Consider the following 26,108-nt stretch of genomic DNA (forward strand, 5'->3'; position numbering starts at 1 on the left):
CTACAGACCGGTGGCATTGACCTCCCACATCATGAAGACCCTGGAGAGACTTGTTCTGGAGCTGCTCCGGCCTATGGTCAGGCCACACTTAGATCCCCTCCAGTTCGCCTACCAGCCCCGACTAGGAGTTGAGGATGCCATCATCTTCCTGCTGAACCGTGTCTACGCCCACCTGGACAAGCCAGCGAGCACTGTGAGGGTCATGTTTTTTGACTTCTCCAGTGCATTCAACACCATCCGCCCTGCTCTGCTGGGGAGAAGCTGACAGCAATGCAGGTGGATGCTTCCCTGGTGTCATGGATTCTTGATCACCTGACTTGCAGACACCACAGTACGTGTGTTTGCAACACTGTGTGTCCGACAGAGTGATCAGCAGCACCGGGGCTCCACAGGGGACTGTCTTGTCTCCCTTTCTCTTCACCATTTTCACCTCGGACTTCAACTACTGCACAGAGTCTTGTCATCTTCAGAAGTTTTCTGATGACTCTGCCATAGTTGGATGCATCAGCAAGGGAGATGAGGCTGAGTACAGGGCTACGGTAGGAAACTTTGTCACATGGTGTGAGCAGAATTATCTGCGGCTTAATGTGAAAAAGACTAAGGAGCTGGTGGTGGACCTGAGGAGAGCTAAGTTACTGGTGACCCCTGTTTCCATCCAGAGGGTCAGTATGGACATGGTGGAGGATTACAAATACCTGGGGATACGAATTGACAATAAACTGGACTGGTCAAAGAACACTGAGGCTGTCTACAAGAAGGGTCAGAGCCGTCTCTATTTCCTGAGGAGACTGAGGTCCTTTAACATCTGCCAGACGATGCTGAGGATGTTCTACGAGTCTGTGGTGGCCAGTGCTATCATGTTTGCTGTTGTGTGCTGGGGCAGCAGACAGCAACAGAATCAACAAACTCATGCGTAAGGCCAGTGATGTTGTGGGGATGGAACTGGACTCTCTCACGGTGGTGTCTGAAAAGTGGATGCTGTCTAAGTTGCATGCCATCTTGGTCAATGTCTCCCATCCACTGCATAACGTACTGGGTGGGCACAGGAGTACATTCAGCCAGAGACTCATTCCACCGAGATGCAGCACTGAGCGTCACAGGAAGTCATTCCTGCCTGTGGCCATCAAACTTTACAACTCCTCCCTTGGAGGGTCAGACATCCTGAGCCAATAGGCTGGTCCTGGACTTATTTCATAGTTTACTGGCGTAATTTACATATTACTATTTAACTATTTATGGTTCTATTACTATTTATTATTTATGGAGCAACTGTAACGAAAACCAATTTCCCTCGGGATTAATAAAGTATGACTATGACTATAACTATTGGAAGAAATGGGAGGGGAGTCAGAATAGGGAATGGAAAAAGGAAAAGGGGGGGGGGGGGGAGAAATTACCAGAAGTTATTAAAATCAATGTGCACGCCATCAGGTTGGAGGCTACCCAGACAGAAAATGAGGCGTTGCTCTTCCAGCTTGAGTCTTGCCGCATTGTGGCAGTAGAGGAGGCCACGGACAGACATATCAGAATGACAACGGAATATCGAACTGAAATGGGTAACCACTGGGACATGCTGCTATTTGCAGCAGACAGTAAAGATGCTCGACAAAGTGGTCATCTCATCTGCATTTGGGTCTCAACAATGTACAGGAGGTTGCAGGAGGAGCTCGAGAGACTCACAAGTTAAGCTTCACTTTACCTGGAAGGTCATTTTGGGGCCCTGAATATTGGCAAGGGAGGGGATGTAAGGGCAGGTGTAGCATTTGACCACTTGTCCCGATAAGTGCCAGGAGGGAGATAAGTGAAGAGGGATAGGAGACTCACAAAATGAGCAATCCCTATAGAAGGCGGGGGATTGGGGAGCAGGGGAGGAAAAGATGTGGATAGTGGTGGAATCCCTTTGGAGACGGATATTTATGGGTCTAGCTCAAAGTTAGCACAGTTCTAATCTCTTTACCCCAGTATGTTAAAACCGAAAGTACAAGCAGCAGGGCTACATTAGTCTGCAACTGCACTGGAGTATGGGAAAGATGGGTTTGGGCTTCGATCTGAACTGCGCAGCCCTCAAGGATTTCATGCAAATGATTCACTTGACTGTACGTCAACAAATAAAGTTCATTTTTAATCTTTCAATCACTTACTTGCAGCACACTTCCAACTTCAGGAAGCATTAGACAGGTAGGTAAGGATTCTCCATCCAAAAAGTGCAAGATGTAAATTTGAGAAACACATGTGGACTTACCCAGTGGGAGTGATGTGGGTATTCTCCATTGAATTTTGGAGAACGGGAGTGTTGTGCTCCAATTTATGCTTTTTGAAAGTAGGCTTTGGTTCTGGCGACAGTTCCCGAACACCCAAAGTCAACTGTCGGTACAGATCTGGGTCAACGTCAGACTCAGACTTACAGTGCCGACGGCTGTTGGCACTTTGTTGCACTTCTACTGAGAACCGTTGTAATTCCTCCTCGAGCTCCAGGTCAGGAAGAACAGTGTGGACTGTCTTCCGCCGTTGCTTGGTTACAGGCCTCTTCTGGGCTGGAGCAGCAACTGCATTGTTACTGGGACGGCAGCCATTCAAAGAGAACTGCTGAAATTTTCCAAGAACTCCCTTTGTATCATTGCACTGGCCTCTACCTCCCCGTTCTGTCTGAAATGCAGACAGTTGTGACTTCAGCTTGCTGATACTTCCTATGGAATTCAGAATCAATGTTGCTCGGGAAGCAGCTGGAGTTTCAGTGAAGCTCCGTATCCTGGCCCCTTGGGGAGAGATGCACTTGTCTGTAGAACAAACAGGTCGGAATCCACACTGCTCCCGAACCTTGGGGATTGTTATGGCATCAAAGTCCGCTGGACGGACCCTGACCTTTTGGAACAGAAAATAGAATTCAGAGTCCTGCTGACTTGCCAAACAACCTTCTGGGATATTCACAGCATCTGGGTGGCCAAAAGTGACAGTATCTCCATCTGCAAGCTCTGTCCTTTGGCCTTTGGGTATGCGAACATCATTCACAAAGGTACCTAGAGAAAACAACACAGCCATCAGCATGCCTTCCTTTGACGTAATCAGCTCGCAAACATTCACTCTTGCAACTCAGAAATGCTCATTAGTGCAAACTTGCTGATATCGGAGTCTGGTTCTTTTCCTCCCAGTGAAGATCCGTATTTAACAAGATTACAAACACCACTATGTTGTGCCAGTTGACAGCACATCACAAATGTTATTGGATGTCAAACCGGTATTAATGGGCCATCTGTCACAGGAATTATAGGAACAGATCAGGCATCTCAATTTACCATTTTAACCATCAGCAAACAAAAGAAAATGGCTTGTACTATATTCCATCTGCACTACACAATTAGGACAGTGACAGACAAGACAGCTGACAGTGAAGGTGCAATGATTCTGACAATGAAAGGTAACTTCAAATCCACTCTTGCTCCTCTAATCTTTAAACCATCCCTTGTCCTTAAACACTCCAATAAACCCTTCCCCATTCAAGAAAAAGCCCTTAAATTAGCATTCCCAATTTTCCTTTAGTCCTGTATGCCTTACTCTCTTTGGGTCTAAAATCTCCCCAGAAACTCCAATTTATAATCAGTTTTGATTTAATCCCTCTCCTCAACCCAACCCCTTTTCCCCTCACACCACCGTAGCCCCCCCCCCACCCCGGCTACCACTCTCTCCATAACCCAACCCCTCCACCTCCCCTCCTCAAGGCTCCAGCCCCTTTTCTACACCCTAACTGCCTCACCTCCAGCCCATATCCAGACGCCCAGCCCACCCGGCGCAGATTAATACGACCCAGCAAACATAGAAATCTACAGCACATTACAGGCCCTTCGGCCCACAATGTTGTACTAGCCAGTAGCTCTTCCTCATCCCGAACCCCAGTCATACCCCGCCCTATTTAGTGTATATGCCCCACCCCTGCCAGTAGCGTCCCAACCCCACCCAGTCCCTCCCCAACACCCATTGCCCCCATCCTCACCATTAGTGCTCCTGTCCACGATGTGCACCTTCCAGTCGCCGGCCGAGCCCCTCTCGGCCTGCAGCTCGGCGTGCACCCGCGAAATGAGTTCGTCAGCCCGGCCCGAGCTCAGGCGCAGGTCGGTCAAGTCAGCCTGGCGGCCCAGGCGAAAGGTACAGCGCTGACCGGCCGGCAGGAAGGTGTAGAGATCTCGCGGAGCGGCCGGCCCGGATTCGGGGCTCGGCTGAGGAGCGGTGCCGATGCGCAGCAGCTGCAGGCACGGTTGCACCTCCGACAGCATCGTCGCTCTGACTGGCGGCGGAACGGCCCTTGGAGCCCCGGGGCTCGCGCTCCGGCACGGGAGCCTTCACGTCATCAAACCTGGGGCGACGGGTCGGGGGGAGATGATGCTACGTCATCGGAGCCCGAGCTCCTTCCACTGCATTGACAGCAAAGCTCTCGTCAGGGTGCGGGCTGAGGCACCGACTGTCACGTCATCAAAGGACTCGTACTTGGTCCGCGAGACGAAAGAGTAGTGGAGGGGAGAGAGGCGCGCGCGATCGTTATGTCACCCAGGCGGCCGCGAGCCGACAGGGAGAAAAGAGGGCGCGAGGGTCGGGGGTGGTGGGGTCAAGTCGCGCGCTCGATACGCGGGCCGCCGCCAATAGGATGAGAGGCTGGAGGGGAAGGGCGCGAGAGCTCGGGTACCGGGGCTGCCGATGGTCCTGTCATCGCGCGGAGTCGGCGACAGCTGCAGAGGCGGCCTCGAGGAGAGGGGTAGGTGTTATTGTGGGGGTAGGCGCCCCCACAACAAGGTGCAACCACCAGCTGCCCTTCGCTTGTTTCTCTTTCTTCTCCTCTGTTTACAGGAAGCGCCTTTGAAAATTGGCGCGCTGGAGCAACGGCGGCCAACCCCGCGAGATTTCATCTAAAGGCGGAGCCCCTCAACTGCTGCGCGTGCGCATTTGGAGACAGTCGCCATATTTCATACAGGCGGGCGTGATTATTTGGAGAGCGGCGCCAAGCAGACTTGTCAGATATTTCAGTGAAAAATTCCTCTTGACGTAGTGCAGTAATGAACGGAGTATCAATTGCAGTAACAATGAACGCTGCACGCGTCAAATTCAATCTACTGGTTTATGATATTAAACACAGTTTAGGAAATAAAAGTTTTCTGGCGATTCTGACTCCCGTGTTTTTTCTGCTATTGAATAATTCAGTCACCACTCTTCTGCAATAGTCCCCTGTGCATCCTTTCGATTTGACAAACGATGATGGCAATGAATGAAACCGGGGATTCCACTGTTTACAGAACCATGTGGTTGCTAGATTAATGTGTAATGGAGTTTCGTTTTAACAGCTGTAAGTTTCCACCCCATTCTGTTTTCTTAAATTTCAGTCATTTCTGAATTTAAAATAACTTGCATCTTAGTGATCGACAATTCCACACCTATCACAGAAAAAGAGATTCCTCCCTTCAAATAATTTTTATCTTAGCCAAAGGGACTATCATATAATGAAGGATATTTTAATAATTATTTCGCCATCAGAATTGATTTGTTTAATTTTCATTGACATTTGAATAGAGCAACAGCCTGACTATATAAAATTATGATTGAAAAGCAAACAAACAAGTTGTTAGAAACCAGAAACAGAAAGAGAAAATGCTGGAAATAGTAAGCCTGCCAGGCAGCATCTTTGGAGGTAAAAATATAGTTAAATAGTCATAGTCATAGTCATACTCTATTGATCCCAGGGGAAATTGGTTTTTGTTACAGTTGCACCATAAATAATTAAATAGTAATAAAATAGTAATAGTAATAAAACCATAAATAGTTAAATAGTAATATGTAAATTATGCCAGGAAATAAGTCCAGGACCAGCCTGTTGGCCCAGGGTGTCTGACCCTCCAAGGGAGGAGTTGTAAAGTTTGATGGCCACAGGCGGGAATGACTTCCTATGACGCTCTGTGTTGCATCTCGGTGGAATGAGTCTCTGGCTGAATGTACTCCTGTGCCCACCCAGTACATTATGTAGTGGATGGGAGACATTGTCCAAAATGGCATGCAACTTGGACAGCATCCTCTTTTCAGACACCACCGTGAGAGAGTCCAGTTCCATCCCCACAACATCACTAGACTTACGAATAAGTTTGTTGATTCTGTTAGTGTCTGCTACCCTCAGCCTGCTGCCCCAGCACACAACAGCAAACATGATCACACGGGCCACCACAGACTCGTAGAACATCCTCAGCATCGTCCAGCAGATATTAAAGGACCTCAGTCTCCTCGGCAAATAGAGACGGCTCTGACCCTTCTTGTAGACAGCCTCAGTGTTCCTTGACCAGTCCAGTTTATTGTCAATTCGTATCCCCAGGTATTTGTAATCCTCCACCATGTCCACACTGACAAATTGTAAATAGACTAAAATGGCTTAGAAGATCGTGCACACAAAGAAACTGGCAACATTTCACCTGTGAATCTGCTGGGCTTGCCTATTGTATCTGATGCCCCAGGTGCACCCTACTCTGCATTGGCGAGGCCTGTTGTAAATTGAGGGACCACTTCATTGAGCACCTCCGCTCCCATGCCAAAAGCGGAACTTCCCTGTGGCCCAACACTTTAATTCCGAGTCTCACATGTTAGTCCATGGGCTCCTCTTGTGCCACAATAAGGCCACCCTCAGGGTGGAGGAGCAACACCTTGTATTCTATCTGGGCAGCCTCCAACTTGATGGCACAAATATCAATTTCTTCTTCGGTAAAAAATAATCCCTCCCCCTCCATTCTTATTCTATTCCCCCACTCTGGCCTCTTACCTCTTCTCACTTGCCTATCACCTCCCCTTGGTGCCCCTCTGCCTTCCACTTTCCTCTCCTTTCAGATTCCTTCATCTTTCCCATCCACCTGGCTTCACCTACCACTTTCTTGCTCTCCTTTTTATTCTGGTATCTTCCCCCTTCCTTTCCAGTCCTGAGCAAGGGTCTCGGTCCGAAACGTCGTCTCTTGGTTCTTTTCCACAGATGCTGCCTGACTTGCTGAGTCGCCCCAGCACTTTGTGTATTGTTGCTTCGGATTTCCAGCATCTGCAGAATTTCGTGCGTTTGTGACCTTAATGATGGATGCCCCCTTTTGACACATCAAAGAAATATTAAGTTAGTCCCATATTTTATACACAATTAAAATTGGTTTTAAAAAGACGCGTGAGGAACTAGGCGGGGTTATGCAGCATCTGTGGAGGGAAATGGACAGTCAACTTTCGCGTCAAGACCTTTTGCCAGGACTGATTATGTTTATCGGGATTGTAAAAACGGGGAAGCTGTTGTCAAATATATAGATGTGCGCAGTCGGCGTTACTGTCACTCCAAGGACTGACTGCACTCAGAGCGGGAATTGAGCCAGCACCCGATGTTCGGGGGGACTGATAGGTCGTGGCAGGCGTTCTCCAGCCGGACGGTAAAAGATGTAACCGCCGGCGGAGTCTTTGTGGCGCCGGACGCGCGGAGTTGGCGGTTCGGTGAAGCGGGAGGGACGGAGGGGAGAGGCAAACCAAGTCATTCTTTGCTCCACACTCCACCTCAGTAGGTGGCGGTACTGCACCGTTTGCCAACCGCCATTAAACATTACTGCAACAACAAACCAAGTAACGGGAGAGCGATGTCGGAGAGGCCGGGCAGAGGGCTGGAGCCACCGGCAGCTTTCGGGGGCAAAATCGGTACAAAGTAAAGATAAAAAATGTCAAGAGAGCGGCGATGTAACTGGGATGGGGAGAGCCGATCTGGGGAATGAGCTGCATGTCGCTGAGATTCCTGAAATAGTGTGGATGGGCAGGAGAATGGTACCAAGTGGGACTGTGGTACAGCGAGTGACATGCAAGTTTCCTGGTGTCAGTATAGCCTCAGTGTATCCTCGGTACGGCGTGTTTGGTTTATCCTTGGTGTGGAGTGATCAGAATCTCCCTGGTACAGAGGAAGACACGATCGAGTATCGTTGGTTCAGACTTAATGGATGTCCAAGTTAGGAGACAAAACTATAGGTTACTTTTATAGGAGACAAGCCCAACTGGTGTGGGGAAAATACTGTGAAATCATTGTTATAGGGATACAGATTCTATTGACGTAGGCAAGACTTGGTGATGTAGTGGAGAAAGGTTTAGACTCTGATATATGTCCATAAGATACAGTGGCATGCAAAAGTTTGGGCACCCCTAGTCAAAATTTCTGTTACTGTGAATAGCTAAGCGAGTAAAAGATGAACTGATTTCTAAAAGGCATATAGTTAAAGATGGCACATTTCTTTAATATTTTAAGCAAGAAAACTTTTTTATTTCCATCTATTTTAACTTCATCAGTCCACAGGACTTGTTTCCAAAATGCATCAGGGTTGTTTAGATGTTCCTTTGAACCTTTTGAATAGAACTTCCTGGCAGCAATGAGCAAAGGTATGTATGGAGAAAAAAAGGGTGCAGAATTTCCTGTCCAACTGTTAAGCATGGGGGTGGATCGATCATGCTTTGGGCTTGTGTTGCAGCCAGTGGCACAGGGAACATTCACTGGTAAAGGGAAGAATGAATTCAATTAAATACCAGCAAATTCTGGAAGCAAACATCATACAGTCTGTAATAAAGCCGAAGATGAAAAGCGGATAGCTTCTACAACAGGATAATGAACCTAAACACACCTCAAAATCCACAATGAGGTGCAAGCTGAAGGTTTTGCCATGGCCCTCATAGTCCCCTGACCTAAACATCATTGAGAATCTGTGGATAGACCTCAAAAGAGCAGTGCATGCAAAACAGCCGGAGAATCTCACAGAACTAGAAGCCTTTTGCAAGGAAGAATGGGCGAAAATCCCCCAAACAAGAATTGAAAGACTCTTAGCTGGCTACAAAAAGCATTTACAAGCTGTGATATTTACCAAAGGGGGTGTTACTAAGTACTGCCATGCAGGGTGCCCAAACTTTTGCTTCGGGCCCTTTTCCTTTTTTGCTATTTTGAAACTGTAAAAGATGGAAATAAAAAAGTTTTCTTGCTTAAAATATTAAAGAAATGTGTCATCTTTAACTTTATGCCTTTTGGAAATCAGTTCATCTTTTACTCACTTGGCTATTCACAGTAACAGAACTTTTGCATGCCACTATATATGAGCAGAATTAAGCCATCAAGTCTTCTCCGCCATTCGATCATGATGGATTTGTTTTCCCTCTCAACGCTATTCTGTCTTCTCCCCGTAACCTTTGATGCTTTGACTATTCCAGAACGTAGCAAACTGCGCTTTGAATTACCCGATGACTTAGTCTCCACAGCCTTCTGTGAGTCACCACCCTCTGGCTAAAGAAGTTCCTTCTCATCTCTGTTCTAAAGGGATGCTGTTGTACTCTGATATGCCTCCTGGTCCTGGATTCATCCACTATTGGAAATATCCTGTCCACGTCCACATTTGATTACTAATTTAATTGGCTCAGCACAATGTTGTGGGCCGAATGGTTTTTCTGTGCTGTACTGTTCTGTGTTCTAATATAGGAAACAGAGGCAGGTTTTGACATAGGAGCAAACTAGCTCTGTAAAGAATGTCTGCAGTGCACATAGAGGTTTGCAACTTAGTGCAGGTTTATAATGTGGAGTGATATTGAGGAAATGTTGAGATGTATGAGATTTGGGTTATCCCTATAGATAGCTATGGGCATATAGATATTTGAAATAGATATGCATTAATAACTGAGAGATTGCTTTGTTTTCTAGAAGTCTGAGTATGTGGCTATACAAATAGGTGACACAAATTATGGGGCATTGTATGTGGTTTTACACATAGCAAACTGGATATTGAAAAGAACAACACACACAAAATTCTGGAGGAACTCAGCAGATTAGGCAGCATCTATGGAAGAAAATACAGTCAATGTTTTGGGCTGAAATCCTTTGGCAGGACTGACGAAGGGTCTCGGCCCGAAACGTCGACTGTACTTCTTCCTATAGATGCTGCCTGGCCTGCTGCGTTCCACCAGCATTTAGTGTGTGTAGCTTGAATTTCCAGCATCTGCAGATTTCCTCGTGTTTGCTCTTTTTCCATAGATGTGATGATGACGCTTTCTGACAAACAGTCTGAGTCCAGCATCTGCAGATTTTCTCTTGCTTGTGGATGGGATCGAGCAAGGCAAGATGGCGGCATGTTTGATTGCAGCAACGTCTATGCGGTCAATCATGTGGACATTAAGAGCTTAAAACACTGCAGGTCTGTACCATCAACGACTCGCCCGTTGGCAGAGAAACTGAAGGAGCTGGGCTTGGTGCAGATTTTGCTGCTGCCTGCGTTAGAGAGGCATCGGAGTAGACGGCGTGCAGTCTGACAGCGAGTGATCAGAGTGGTCGCAAAACCCTGTTGAACACTGTTAGTGTGGAATGTTGTAAGTCGGATTCACTGGTTTATGGGCGGATGGCGGGGGAGCTGCATGACCTTGATCGTCGTACGGTAATGGCCTCAAGCTGCAGTGTTGCCTGTTTACAGCCGCCCAGGAGAGAGGCGTTGGAGTTGGTACACTCCCCCGGAGGTGATGTGGTGTGGCATTGAAGCTGGACTCGGTGCTGCTCCGTTGTGATTGTTTGGCAGAAGACGGGGCTGTACTGTCAACTGAACACTGCTGCAACATTCATGGACTCAGAATCTTGAATGGAATATGTTTTTGTGTGACTGTATTTTACTGATGTCTTGTATGTGCTTTGTGCTGTGTGTGACTGTCTGTACTGTGTTTTGCACCTTGGTCCCAGAGTAATACTGTTTTGTTTGGTTGTGTTGATGGATATTCATGTATGGTTGAATGACAATTAAACCTGAACTTAGTGATAATCAGCAGTGAACCTTTTTGACATTAGTTGTACCTTATGCATTACACGGTCAGTACAACAAAATGGAAACAAGGTAAGGGCTGAGTGAAGCCATGGTAGAGTTAGGAGCTATGATCATGTTGTTCTACAGTTTGTAGGGAATTCAAGAATATGGAGAAAGGCGTGAAAGATTAAGTCCATTGCTGAAGTGCAAATTTAGGAATAGTCAGAGGTGTTAACAGCACTGAGTTTCAAGGAAGATCATTATAACAAAACAGGTTTAGAAGGGGAAAAACTTACGAACTAGCTGATCATAGATGAATCTTGCGAAGGCTCAGAGAAGGTTAAAGAGATTCTACTCCACTGGTGGTGTGTCGCAGGCTGTCTAAGTAAACCTGTTCTCGTCAACAGGGCCAGAGGACCTGATTCCCCCATCACACTTCAGCAGTCGAACCCGTGCCCCACCGCCACTGGACTCAAACCCCTGGGCTGCCCTGTCCAAGGCTACCAAAGACATCCTGGAACTGAGGCAAGAGAATGAACGTCTGAGGAGGAGGCAGGGATCACCAAACAGGTGCTGCTGCGAATTTGAAAAGGAAAGGTACGTTGATGCACTAAGGAAGATTGACACCCGCCAAGACGAAGCAAATTGCTTAAATGTCCCTCTGTCTACCACTCTAAACATTCAGTCCACCGCTGGATACAGTGTGTGCTTTTAAAAACTGCTTGCAGTTACTCACCAAGGCTCAGTACAGTGGATTCCAGTTAATTGGGACACATCAGGACCAATACATTTTGGCCCAATTAAGGGCGGCCCCAATTAGCTGAAGTGTCATGGCAATAGTTAAAAAGATATAAAGAAGGACAAACCACCATTAAACTGAGTAACAAATTATTTATTTAAATGAAAAACAGAACAAATTAGAGCACCATCCAATACTACTGTATTTCCATAAAACTGTACGTTAGTTCCATTACAGTAGTTATCAGTGTATGCTGCAGTATAGGGAGTGGAGTATTTTCAATTCTTTTAGTGGCATCTTGGCAAAGGTCCGAAATTTTTAAAAGTCAAAATAAAAAACGAATTGATAAAAAACCACTGTTTTTTGAATTGGTGTCTGTTGTCTGAAATTGATAACATAACGCAAGCACGTGCAACTGATGCTATTTTAAAACCTGTTTGCTCTAAGTACAGTGTAATGTTTAAAGGCCACACAAGTGCACTCAGTTGATGCTAATTAGAACTGTTCGGCAACATTCTGCTGTCCCAATAGTGTCGCAAATAAACAGAGGGCGTCCCGGCTATTTTTTCCGGTAGTGTTTGCTCTTTAAGAGTTGTCCCAAATAAGCAGCTGCCCTGATTAACAGATGGCCCATTGAACTGGAATCTACTGTATTTCCAACCCCATGGGATCAAAGGCACCATGTGCTGAGGTTCTTTCTGTCCCCGGTGTTGCAAAGTATGGGTTTGACCCGTTGCCACACAAAGTCCAGCTGGTCCAAGTCCCTCTGCAGGCTCTGAAAACCTACCTCACTGTCTACTACACCTCCAATCTTTGTATCATCAGCAAACTTGCTGATCCAATTTACCACATTATCATCCAGATCATTGATATAGATGACAAATAACAATGGACCCAGCACTGATCCCTGTGGCACACCACTAGTCACAGGCCTCCACTCAGAGAAGCAATTCTCTACCACCACTCTCTGGCTTCTTCCATCGAGCCAATGGCTAATCCAATTTACCACCTCTCCATGTATACCTAGTGACTGAATTTTCCTAACTAACCTCCCATGCGGGACCTTGTCAAAGGCCTTACTGAAATCCATGTAGACAATATCCACTGCCTTCCCTTCATCCACTTTCCTGGTAACCTCCTCGAAAAACTCCAACAGATTGGTCAAACATGACCTACCACGCACAAAACCGTGTTGACTCTCCCTAATAAGTCCCAGTCTATCCAAATGCTTGTAGATTCTGTCTCTTAGTACTCCCTCCAATAACTTACCTACTACCGACGTTAAACCTACTGGCCTATAATTTCCCGGATAACTTTTCGATCCTTTTTTAAACAACGGAACAACATGAGCCACTCTCCAATCCTCTGGCACCTCACCTGTAGACAGCGACATTTTAAATATTTCAGCCAGGGCCCCTGCAATTTCAACACTAGTCTCCTTCAAGATCCGAGGGAACACCCTGTCAGGTCCCGGGGATTTATCCACTTTAATTTTCCTCAAGGCAGCAAGGACCTCCTCCTTTTCGATCTGTACAGTTTCCATGATCTCACTACTTGTTTCCCTTAATTCCATAGACTTCATGCCAGTTTCCTTAGTAAACGCAGACGCAAAAAACCTATTTAAGATCTCCCCCATTTCCTTTGGTTCTGCACATAACCGACCACTCTGATCTTCAAGAGGACTAATTTTATCCCTTACAATCCTTTTGCTCTTAATATACCTGTAAAAGCTCTTTGGATTATCCTTCACTTTGACTGCCAAGGCAATCTCATGTCTTCTTTTAGCCCTCCTGATTTCTTTCTTAAGTATTTTCTTGCACTTCTTATACTCCTCAAGCACCTTATTTACTCCCTGCTTCCTATACACGTCATACAACTCCCTCTTCTTCTTTATCAGAGTTGCAATATCCCTTGAGAACCAAGGTTCCTTATTCCTATTCACCTTGCCTTTAATCCTGACAGGAACATACAAATTCTGCACTCTCAAAGTTTCTGCTTTGAAGGCTTCCCACCTACCGATCACATCCATGCCAGAAAACAACCTGTCCCAATCCACACTTTTTAGATCCTTTCTCATTTCTTCAAATTTGGCCTTGTTCCAGTTCAGAACCTCAACCCTAGGACCAGATCTATCCTTGTCCATGATCAAGTTGAAAGTAATGGTGTTATGATCACTGGAACCAAAGTGCTCCCCTACACAGACTTCTGTCACTTGTCCTAACTCGTTTCCTAACAGGAGATCCAATATTGCATCCCCTCTAGTTGGTCCCTCTATATATTGATTTAGAAAACTTTCCTGAACACATTTTACAAACTCTAAACCATCTAGACCCCTAACAGTATGGGAGACCCAATCAATATATGGAAAATTAAAATCCCCTACCACCACAACTTTATGTTTCCTGCAGTTGCCTGCTATCTCTCTGCAGATTTGCTCTTCCAATTCTTTGACTATTGGGTGGTCTGTAATACAATCCCACTAATGTGGCCATACCTTTCCTGTTTCTCAGCTCCACCCACAAGGACTCAGTAGACAAGCCCTCTAATCTGTCCTGCCTGAGCACTGCTGTAATATTTTCCCTAACAAGCAATGCCACTCCCCCACCTTTCATTCCCCTGCCTCGATCACATCTGAAACATCGGAACCCTGGAATATTAAGCTGCCTCATTTCAGGGAGGTAGTACCAACAATTTGTGGGAGACTTCCAGGAGAGGTGGGATGTCTGCAACAGAGTAGCTCCTTATCAGCTGGCCAGCTGGTTTAAATAACGTTAGCTATGCTAATGAACGAATGACACCTGTTAAACTCACCTCAACACGTCTTTTACAGTCTTAACCCCCCACGAGCAATAGAAAAGTCAGTGTTGCAAACAGTGCAGCGAGCAACTCTGTCATTATTTTTGACCCCTATTAGGCAGGGGTACACTTTAGGATAGTCTGGGCTGACGTACTTTTATTTTTTTTGGAACACTCTGCAATGGCGCACTCTCGCTCGCTCTCTCTCGCTTTCTCACTTGCTCGCTCTCTCGCTCTCACGCTCTCTCTTGCTTTTCTCTCGCTCGCTCTCAAAAAAATTGATTTCCGTGATATTGTATATAATTTGCGGGCATCAGGGAGCCACTATTAATATGCGGGGGACTCCCGGAAGTTCCAGGAGAGGTGGGATGTCTGTGACAGTGTTTAGTCCTTGATTTTTTTAAATTATGAATAAAATTTATTTTGGTTAATAGGAAAAAATTCTGTTGTCTACCAACCCACACAGGTCATCAGAACAGGAGAGATCACTGCCGAGCCATGAGCTGGCCAGACGGGTGGAGGAGAGTTGGGAGGCACCCTGCCTGGAGGCGGGGCTGCTGAGGGACAGGGTGGCGCGGCAGGCGGCCGCCGTTGCCGAGAAGGACCGTCTGCTCGCCTGTCTGGGTGAGCAGCTGGGAGAGCTGAGGACCGAGCTGCAGAGGCTGGGGGCAGCCACGCCACAGCATTGCCACTGGGACGAGACGGACGACCAGCGGCGAGAGTTGCATGCGGTGCGGGAAGGGGACCGCTCCCCCCAGGAGCCCGGGAAGCAGCAGGGAGGGCCAAAGGAGCTGAGAAGGAGGGAACAGCAAGATGGCTCAGCCTGGCTGAGAGAAGAGACAAGCAGGGAGAACCACTTGCAGGTCAGCAGGATGGCAGATGCTCGGCACCAACTCCCGGCAGTGCTATTGCTCCAAATTTCTTTTATCTTAATAGCTGAAATGAGCAGGTGAAGATTTAAATGCACCCTAAGAGGCAACTTCTTCAAACGTGTGTTGTTCATGTACAGTATCTATAACAAGTATTCACCCCTCACTGCCCTGGAAGTTTTCATGTTTTGTTGTTTTACAACATTGAACTACAGTGGATTTTGGTTTTTTTCACACTGATCAACAGAAAAAAGGCTCTTTTATGTCAAAGTGAAAACAAATCTCTACAAAGTGATCTGCGTTAATTACAAATATAAAACACAAACTAATTGATTGCATAAGTATTCACCCCCTTCAAGTCAGTATTTAGTAGATGCACTTTTGACAGCAATTACAGCATTTAGACTATGTGAATAGGTCTCCATCAGCTTTGCACATCTGGACACTGCAATTTTTCCCCATTCTGCTTTACAAAACTGCTCAAGCTCTGTCAGATTGCATCGGATTCATGAATGAACAGCCCTTTTCAAGTCCAGCCACAAGTTGTCAATTGAATTGAAGTCTAGACTCTGACTTGCCCACTCCAGGACATTAACTTTGTTGTTTTTAAGACACTCCAGTGTAGTTTTGGCTTCGTGCTTGGGGTCATTGCTTGGCTGGGAAACAAATCTTCTCCCAAGTCACGGTTCGCTTGCAGACTGCATCAGGTCTTCCTCAGGGTTTCCCTGTATCTTGCTGCATTAAGTTTGCCCTCTACCTTCAAAAGTCTTCCAGGGCCTGCTGCAGTGAAGCATCCCCACAGCATGATGCAGCCAACCACCATGCTTCACAGTAGGGATGATGTGTGGTTCTTAGATTACGTCAAACATAGTGTTTAGTCTGATGGCCAAAAAGCCCAATTTTGGTTTCATCTGCCATAGAACCTTCTTCCAGCTGACTTCAGAATCTCCCACATGCCTTCTGGCAAATTGTAGCTGAGATTTTATGTGAGTTTTTTTCAATGGTGGCCTTCTCTTTGCCACTCTCCCTTAAAGCTGCGACCTGTGAAGCACCCGGGCAAAGTAGTTGTAAAACGCAGTCTCTCTTCATCTCAGCCACTGAAGCTTGTAACTCCTCCAGAGTTGTCGTAGGTCTCTTGGTGACCTCTCTCACTAGTCCCCTTCTTGCACAGTCACTCAGTTTTTGAAGACGGCCTGCTCTAGGTAGATTTATTCTTTCCATTTCTTGATGATTGATTTAACTGTCTCCATTCCCTGACTTGTGCTTTTCAATAACATTTTCGCGGAGTTGCTTGGAGTGTTCTTTTGGTGACATAGTTTTTGCCTGGATGCTGACTTACCAACAGTTAGACCTTCCAGATACAAGTGTATTTTTACTACAATCAACTGAAACACTTGACCGCCCATAGGTCTCCAAAAACAGATTTCCATTTAACTAATTGTGTGACTTCTAAAACCATTTAGCAGCTCCAGTGATGATTTGGTGTCACATTAAAGGGGAGTGGTGTTGAATACTTAGGCAATCAATTATTTTGTGTTTTATATTTGTAATTATTGTAGATCACTTTGTAGAATCTGTTTTCACTTTGACAGGAAAGAGTCCTTTTCTGTTGATCAGTGTCAAAAAAGTCAAATTAAATCCACTGTGATTCAATGTTGTAAAACAATAAAACATGAAAACATCTGGGGGGGGCAGGGTGAATACTTTTTATAGGCACTGTATTCGGTAATGGAAATAATTTTTAAATTCGTCTCTTGTTCTCTTCCAATTCAGCAGCAAGAGGTACCTCCAAACGAAGGAGTCCCTGGGCACATGTTCAGGATCGGAAGAAGTTAGTTCATTAGAGAAATATAAAGGATAAAATACAGAAAGAAAGAAATATGGTTAATGAGGTTGTAAAGTAAACAAATTAAACCTTATGAACCAAACACCAAGTAACTCACTGCTGGAGGGAGGCACGAATATCCGACAGCTTTTCCAGTATCTATCTCTCTCTTTCCCAACATCTCTCATACCATCTTTCTCCCATCTCTCTCCATCTCTGTCGCTATCTGTATATATTGCGCCCTATATATACAGTATATCTCCCTAACTATCTCTCTCTGTCTCTCTCATCTCTCATCTCTATCTTTTAGCACCAGTCGCAACCCAGCTTGAGAGAAGCTTTCCCCTTACACAAGGAAATTGCCCCATTTTTATACCGTTCCTCACCCTTTATCCTCGTACTTTCCCATGGCATAGAACCTGGTGGTTTCTGCACCTGCACAACTGCCTTCCCTTTCTTGGCAAGAATGTTTTTCAATATTATCTACTCAAGGGGCTGTAAACCAGTTCTCAAAGCATTCACGGTGGAATGGTCCCCTTTTACTTTGAACATTCCCACAGTCCAGACCAACGCCATTTTGTCTCACAAAACTCAATTTTGTATCATGCAATTTTGTACATGCCAAGGAGCAACTTCTTCCTTACATATTATGAGCTGCCGGAGGAAATGCTTGAGGCCGGTACAATAACATTTAAAAGACATATCGACAGAGACATGGATAGGAAAGGTTTACAGGATATGGGCCAAATGCTGGCAAATGAGACTGGCTTAGATGACATCTTGGTTGGCATGGACATGCCCAGCTGAAGGGTCTGTTTCCACTCTCTCATTCACTGACCTCGAGCCTCCCGCACCTGCAGAGTCAAAGGGGTAAGGCTTGGCACAGTGGTTAAACTGCTGGACTAGCTGGCAGAGGGAGCGGTGGAGGTGGATAGGATTGCAGTGTTTAAAATACTTTTGGCCAGCTTCCTGTATAGGAAAGGGTTTACAGAATATGGGCAAATGGGATTAGTGTAGGTAGGCATCTTGGTCAGCATGGATAAGTCAAGCCAAAGGACCTGTTTCCATGCTGTATAACTCAGTGAATCTGCGAAGTGATCCAAGGAACGAGATTCAATCAAAACATGAATAAAGAATTTAAACCCAATTAATAAACCAGAAAACACGGCTAGTAGAGTTGGATACTGTGTGCTGCTCTGATGGGTTTCAGTTTCTTATGACACTAAACATTCAAGGCCATGAAAACTATCAGATTGTCACTAATGTCCTTCAGGTGGAAATCTACCATTTTTAACCTGCTCAGGGCCGACAATATAGCTGACTGAAATAGCCCAGCAAGTCACTGGTGACCCCTGCCTTATGAGGTATGCTAGTCCACAGTATGATTTTCTGCAAGCTGTACATGTGGTGAGGCACTGTAACCTGGTGGTTAACGTAAAGCTTTACACTGCCAGCGACCTAGGTTAAATTCCCACCGTTGTCTGTAAGGGGTTTGTACGTTCTCCACATGATAGCTGGGTTTCCTCCAGATGCTCCAGTTTCCTCCCACAATCCAAAGTCGTACGTGTTAGGATTAGTGATTTGTGGGCAGCGACATTATCAGGCTTCCCCCAGTACATCCTCGGACTATGTTGGTCGTTGACACAAACGGTGCATTTCATTGTATGTTTCAGTGTACACATGACAAATAAAGCCAATCTGTAAGACCTTGATCTTTTATCGGAATCAGGTTTATTATCACTGACAGCGCAATACATAAAAATTACTTTAAGTTTCAATAAAATCTATAAAAATATAACTAGTGCAAAAAGAGAGCGAAATAGGGAGGTAGTGTTCAGGCTTCATGGACTGTTCAGAAATCTGAATGCAGAAGGGAAGAAGCTGTTCCTAAAACACTGAGTGTGGATCTTCACCTTCCTGTCCCTCCCCTCTAATGAGAAGAGGGCATGTCCCAAATGGGGAGGGTCCTTAATCAGCGATGCCACCTCCATGAGGCACTGCCTCAGTGGCGGTGGCTAGAACCCATGATGGAGCTGCCTCCCTGATGTATCAAGAAATGCGACTTGAAAAAACTAATGCATGTATTCATTTTTTTTTACATAAATTCAATGGCTGTAAATTTTATCCCTATCTCAATTTTTGGTGAGTTTTCCAAGGGCGAATTTCCTTTTCCAAATGGCTGCAATGCAGTGGGGAGTGGCGTCGTCTGTACCAGTTCAGGGGTCATTAGTTGGCAATGTTGAATCCCGAAAATATGAATGAATGAATTCCCACCCCCTGCCACAAACTAGTGTAGCTGCAGATTCCAGCATCTGTGGGTATAAACCTTTCTTTCCGGTTCCGACAGCTGTCACCTGTGCCTAAGTCTCTGGACGGGGACCTGGAGGCTCTGCGGCGAAGGGTGGCCGAGTTGGAGGAAGAGCTGCAGCAGACTCAAGAGAAAAGCCGGGGCGAGACGGCACACTTGAGGGCAACTCTTGAGATCACAGCTCAGGAGCGGGATGCCCTGCAGGAAGAACTGAGGTACGTGAAACCCTGGGTCTGTCTTGTCGTCCCTGAGTTCCTCCCTCTGCCCCATAAGGTTTTAGGTTCTGTGCTGGACTGTCAGCCGTCAACCTGGGATTTCACACATGCAGTACAGAGAAGGGACCCTTCACTGCCAATCCCAATGCCTGTATGCTAATTGCATTTTCCCACTTCATGCCTTTACCTTTCCTAACCAAGAACCTGCCCAAATGCCTTTTAACTGTGGCAATGTTATTTGCCAATGGCACCTCCTCTGGCAGCTCACTCCAGGTACTCACCACCATCTGTGTGAAAAAAACATTCCCTTCACCCCTCCATTAAACTTCTTCCCTGTCATCTTCACTGTTTTCCCTCTAGTTCCAGACTCTCCTGCCCTGGAGAAAAGATTCTGTCTATTTCCTACACTGTTTATTGCTTCTACTATTTGTTTATTTTAAGGTAACTCATAGTGATTTTTAAATGTCTTTGCAATGTGCTGCTGGCTTAAAACAACAAATTTCACAACATATGTAAGTGATGATAAACCTGGTTTTGTTTCTGATCCAATCTATGCTCCTTGTAATTTTATACTCCTGTGTGTTCACCCTTTACCCTGACATACTTTGATGTCCATCAGGTCTCTCCTTGTAACTACAGCCCTGGATTTTCAGACAACCTCCTGGCAGATATTGGTGCCCACGGTATCTAGGGGTGGTGAACCTTTTTGAGAGTGTGTGCCCAAGTTGCTGATTATTTTTAATGCCATGGACCGATACCATGAAGCAAGGGGGTCTGTGGACCCCAGGTTGGGGTCTGCCTGGAGAAGAGGATGTGTACACGCTTCTTCCCAAACTGCCTGCACATTCCCATCTCAGCAATTCCCCCCTTGTGTATCATTGTTGGAAAGGTGTGCTGTGTGCAGTTCAATACCTGCCGCTGTCTGTATGTTCTTCCAGTGGCCATGTGGTTTTCCTCCGGGTACTCTAGATTCCTTCCACGTTCCAAAGACATACAGATTAGAGTTGGTAAATTGTGGGCATGCTATGGCGCTGGAAGCATGGCAGCTCTTGTGGGCTACCCTCAGCACAGCTCGTCGTTGACACAAACAATCCATTTCACTGTCTGTTTTGAAGTATATATGACAATAAAGATCAACTTTATGCAAAAATTATCATTGATTAATGAACTAGTATTAATTAAAAACTTTTTAAGGAACAAGGATGATTCCTGTTGCTTATTTATGCATATTCATTGTTTTACAATGAATGAAAGTATAACAGATTGAAATAATTGAGGCTCTTAAAACAAATCTGTTCAAAATTTATTAACATTTGTCCTTTAAAAAGACTATTCATTTCTGAATAATATTGTCAGCCACAGTTTACTGTCCAAATACTGATGCGTACACCAGTTTAAAAATGTATCATCAATGTAACACGTTCTCGCAACCATGTAGCTGGTGCTGAGCCAGTGTGAGCCATTTCCTGTGAAGATGGGTTGTAAAAAATCATTTGCTGCTTCACTTGGCAGTAAAGATCATCATTGTGTATCTTTATAATCATTTGCAGTAAAGATAATCATTGTGTATCTTTATATTATGGGTGGAATTTAAAGAGATGAGCAGCAGCCTTGCATGTCGCCTGCCAACAAAATTTTTGTGCGTGCCTTCTTGGGTATGCTTGGCATAGGACTGGTGTGTTCTCACAACTTTGCCTTCCTATAGTTCACACTCAATAACACAGCAGCGCTGCAGTTAGTGCAATGCTTTATAGTACCGGCTGTGAGATCGGGGTTCAGTTCCCGTCGCTGTCTCCCCCGACTGCGTGATTTCCTACAGGTGCTCTGGCTTCCTCCCGCTTTCCGAAGAAGCACAGTTAGGGTTAGTGAGTTGTCGTCATGCTATGTTGGAGCTGGAAGCACCGCAACATTTGTAGGCTGCCCCCAGCAGACCCCTTATTGATTAAATTTGATACGAAGCGATACAGTTCACTGTACGCTTCGAAGCACACAACATGTGGCAAATAGAGCTAACGCTTATCTTATGTGATGATCAGACGTGTCTGAGCTTCCTGAGGTGGGATTAAATAAAACCACCTTCTTCCTCTTTACTGTTGCAGTAAAGCCAGAGTGACACTGGAATCCCAAGGCTCCTTGATCCGACAACTTCGCACCTACATCGGACAACTGGTGCCGGATGAGAAGCAGCTGGAAGAAGCCCGGCAGGAGAAGGAGCAGCTGAGCAGCAGGGTGCAGGTAGGCCTGGCAACTGGCCGTGGTCACAGACAGCACAGAGCACCGTTTCCAACCGTGATAAACAAGGGGGGAATTGCTGAGGTGGGAACGTGTAGCCAGTTCGGGAAGAAGCTGCCTGCACATCCCTGTCTCATGATAACATGTGAGACTCGCATGGTAAACAATCTTGGTGTCATACAGATGACAAACAACAAGGGACACAGCACCAATCCCTGTGGCACATGACCAGCCACTGGCCTCCAGTCAGAGAGACAACCCTCTACTACCAGTCTCTGGTTTCTCTCACAAAGCTAATGTTTAATCTAATTTACTACCTCCTCCTGAATGCTGAGAGATTGAACGTTCGTGACCAGCCTCCCATGTGGAAAATTGTTAAATGCCTTACTAAAGTTCATGTAGACAACATACATTGCCTTGCCTTCATCCACTTTCCTGGTAACTTCCTCGAAAACTCTTTAAGATTGGTAAGACGTGACCCAACCACGCACAAAGCCATGATGACTATCCCTAATCAGTTTATGTTTATCCAAATGCTCGTTTATCCAATCCCTTCCAATAACTTCCTAGTAACTGATGTCAGACTCACCGGCTTATAAATTCCTGGTTTCTGTTTAGAGCCTTTTTAAACAGCAGAACAACATTAGCTATTCTCCAATCCTTTGGTACCTCCCTGTCGCTAAAGATGATTTAAATATCTCTGTTAGGGCCCTGGCAATTTCTGCACTTGCCTCCCATAGGGTCCAAGCAAACGCCTTGTCAGGCCCTGGGGATTTATCCACCTTGATTTGCCCCAGGGTAGCAAACACCTCATTCTCTGTAATCTGTACCGGGTCCATGAAGTTGATGCCGCTTTGCCTCACTTCCATAGACTCGGTCCATATCCTGAGAAAATATAGATGTAAATAATTCATTTAAGATCACCCCATTTTGGCGTGATGGAGCTCGGTTCTCCTCAGACTGTCAGAGTTGAATGATCACCTCTCACTGCATCTATTATCGGGTTTCAGCACTGATTGGCTTCACATCTGCTGTCAGTTTCAAACAGCCGCCTGTTCCGGGGCGGTGGGGGGGTTGCGGGGTAGTTTTATATGTTATTAATTTTGTGAATGAAACAATTAGCTTCAATTTTCAGTTCACCAAGATTGATTTTTGCTTGTTCCATGATCAGCATACGTTAAGCAGCATATGTTCACTGCGATGCTGATGATTCCACTCTTTCAATACACGACTGAGATCTTCATTTTTCGTTTTATGCAGTGTTGTTCTATTTTCCATTAACCTCTGTTGTGTGGTCACTTCTCAACTGTCTGTGGTGCACAGAGACCTGTGCATTGCTTGGGAACCTTCCCAGCGCTTTGCGGAGTTTTCCATTTTTCCATTTGTGGCATCGTCAGTGCTCAAAATAAAAATTTGGATTTAGAATTTCAGATAAGGGGTACTCAGCCTGCATTGATAATTGGTTTATTACTGTCACATGCACCAGGTACAGTGAAAAGCTTGACTGGCATATTCTTCATACAGATCAAATTACTGCCAGTGCATTGAGCAAGATTAAGGTAAAACTATAAAGGGACTGAAAAAGTGGCAGCACGGCTAGGAAGGGAATATGATAGCAGTTCATCAGCTTTTTCATTCAGGTTTTAAAGCTCCTCAGAATCAGGATCGGTTACTATCACTGGCACTTGTAGTGAAATTTGTTTTGTTGAAGCAGTACATCCAGTACATAATAAATAATATATAATTTACAGTAAGAAATTAAACTAAATAAGTAGCGCAAAAAGAGAGGAAAAATATCGAGTGAGTGATTATGGGTTGGTTTTTTATCCCATCAGAAACCTGATGGCGGATTCATAAATCTTTGAGTATGTGTCTTCAGGCTCCTGTACCTCCTTCCAAATGGTAGCACTAAGAAGAGGGCATGTGCTGGGTGATGGATGCTGCCTTTTTCAGACATCATTTTTTGAAGATGTCCTCGATGCTGGGGAGGCTAGTGCCTCTGTGTTCTTCTGGAAGATGGAGAAGGGACAAGGGAATGACACACTGAAGATGGGTGGAATGGAAGGAAGCAGCAAGGTTTGGCAGTGTTCACCACTGTCTGCAGCTTCATTTGTTTCAGAGCAGAGCAGTTGCCATGTCAGGCTGAGATTCAACTGGTCAGGGTACTTAGAGTTCTTCTATGGAAGTTCAAGAGAGTCCTCGTGGGCAAGCTGAAGCTCAGATGTGATGTTGAGGCCCCATAAGACACTCGTGAGACCAGACTCGGAGTATTGTGTGAAGTTTTGGGCTCCTTATTTTAAAAGGATATACCGACATTGGAGAGGGTTCAGAGAAGATTCACGAGAATGATTCCAGGAATTAAAGGGTTACCATATGAGGAACGTCTGGTTGCTCTTGGGCTGTATTCTCTGGAGTTCAGGTTAATGAGAGGAGATCTCAGGGAAACATTTCGAGTGTTAAAAGGCCTGAACAGTTTAGATATGGCAAAGTTATTTCCCATGATAGGGGAGTCTAGGACAAGAGGGCATGACTTCAGGATTGAAGGATGTCCATTTAGAACAGAGATGCAGAGAAATTACTTTAATCAGAGTGTGGTAAATCTGTGGAATTTGTTGTCATGAGTGGCTGTGGAGGCCAAGTCATTGGGTGCATTTAAGGCAGAGATAGATAGGTTCTTGATTAGCCAGGGCATCAAAGGGCATGGAGAGAAGGTAGGGGAGTTGGGATGACTGGAAGAATTGGATCAGTCATGATTAAATGGTGGAGCAGACTTGATGGGCTGAATGGCCTACATCTGCACCTATACCTTATGGTCTTATGGACATTTAAGAGACTCTTGGATAGGCACATGGATGTAAGAAAAATGGAGGACTATGTGGGAGGGAAGAATTTTATCGATCTTGGATTATGTTAAAAGGCTGACACACTATCATAGGCCGAAGGGCCTGTACTGTGCTGTCATGTTCTATGTTCTCAAGTACATACACCGATGGGCTTCCTTGATCACCACATCAGTGTGATATAGTGACTCGTGCTCCTGTACCACTCTGCTGCCAGTCCTTGATACTCGTGTCTCGTTGAATTGGATCGGGTGTCACCATCAGTCACTGTTGTGCCCTTTTGTTTTGCCAGCACCTGGAGAAGGAGAGGGAGACACTAAGAGCCACATCAGAGCTTCTCAACGTGCGCCTGACGTCTCTGATGGACATTCTCACCATCCAGGAGAGTGACCGCAGCGGGAAGGTACCGGCAACACTCTGAGCTGAAGTGAAGGGAGAGAAAGCTGGAAATACCCAGCAAGTCAGTCAGCATCTGTAGAGAGTGTTGGCATTACAGGCTGGTGAACTTTGATCCATTCGGAAGGATTAACACTCTTTTCTCTTAACAGTGCTGTCTGATATGCGGCACTTTCGATTTCAGTTTCAGTTTTCAAGCATCTACGGGTGCTGTGGTTTTGTCCATGCCAATGATATGGTTAATTGGCAGCTGTATATCTCCGAGTGTAGGTGGGTGGGTTTGATGCGATGTGATGACAATGGGTTATAGGGCTAACTTAGTGGAGGAATGGCATGGACTCAATGGGCCAAACAACTAAAGGATATAGGGGCACGATTAGGCTATTCGGCCTGTCAGGTTCTGAGCCATTCAACTATGGCTGAGTTTTTTTCAACTCCGTTCTCCCATTCTCCCCATTCACCTTTACCACCGTAGTATAGAGGTTAGTGCAACGCTGTTACAACTTGGACATCGGAGTTTGGCGTCATCTGTAAGGGTCTCTGTACGTGTGTGGGTTTTCCGCGTGTGCTCTGGTTTCCTCCCACAGTCCGAAGATGTATCAAGTAGGTTAATTAGTCATTGTAAATTGCCCCGTGATTAGGTTAGGGTTAAAGCGGGGTTGTCGGAGGTTGCAGGGCGGTGCAGCTCGAAGGGCCTGAAGGACCTACTCCACATATAACTCTGAGTAAATGAAATAAATCATCCCCTTTCCAACTAGGAGCCTGTCGACTTCCGCAGACCTTTGTGGCAATGAATTCCACAGATTCACCACCATCTGCTTGAAAAAATTCCTTCACATTTCTATTCTATTCTGTTCCCTCAGATCCTATATTCTCCTACTGATGGAAATATCATCTCCATTTCCACTCTATCCAAGCCTTTCAATATCTGGTAGATTTCAGTGATATTCTCACACCCTCCCCCACCCCCCCATCCTTCTGAACTTCAGGTTCAGGACCAGAGACATCAAATGCATCTCATACATTGATGAAGGTGTTATATTTGAATGCACGCAGTATACGGAATTTTGTAGCACCGATGCAGACTGGCAGGTATCA

At 45.6% G+C, this 26,108-nt stretch overlaps 2 protein-coding genes across 3 annotated transcripts in view; one reads left to right on the top strand and one right to left on the bottom strand.

The window, feature by feature from the left end:
- Positions 1 to 4,849, bottom strand: part of tcf19l (transcription factor 19 (SC1), like) — a 30,898-nt gene extending 26,049 nt beyond the window's left edge. Inside the window, exons 1-2 of the mRNA XM_072259283.1 lie at positions 3,989 to 4,849; positions 2,243 to 3,017 (exon numbers count right to left, since the gene is read on the bottom strand). Coding sequence (XP_072115384.1) covers positions 2,243 to 3,017; positions 3,989 to 4,268 — 1,055 coding nt within the window. The 5' untranslated portion in view covers positions 4,269 to 4,849. The remainder of the gene's footprint in view (positions 1 to 2,242; positions 3,018 to 3,988) is intronic.
- A 2,688-nt stretch (positions 4,850 to 7,537) lies between these two features.
- cchcr1 (coiled-coil alpha-helical rod protein 1) overlaps positions 7,538 to 26,108 on the top strand; it is a 57,680-nt gene continuing 39,109 nt past the window's right edge. For both annotated transcript variants that reach the window (XM_072257402.1, XM_072257404.1), the window contains exons 1-6: positions 7,538 to 7,680; positions 11,198 to 11,387; positions 14,792 to 15,188; positions 19,367 to 19,542; positions 21,642 to 21,777; positions 24,907 to 25,017. In XM_072257402.1, the coding sequence (XP_072113503.1) occupies positions 7,623 to 7,680; positions 11,198 to 11,387; positions 14,792 to 15,188; positions 19,367 to 19,542; positions 21,642 to 21,777; positions 24,907 to 25,017 (1,068 nt within the window). In that variant the 5' untranslated portion in view covers positions 7,538 to 7,622. The remainder of the gene's footprint in view (positions 7,681 to 11,197; positions 11,388 to 14,791; positions 15,189 to 19,366; positions 19,543 to 21,641; positions 21,778 to 24,906; positions 25,018 to 26,108) is intronic.

Source organism: Mobula birostris, chromosome 5, assembly GCF_030028105.1.
Source record: "Mobula birostris isolate sMobBir1 chromosome 5, sMobBir1.hap1, whole genome shotgun sequence".
NCBI classification, from domain to species: Eukaryota; Metazoa; Chordata; class Chondrichthyes; order Myliobatiformes; family Myliobatidae; genus Mobula; species Mobula birostris.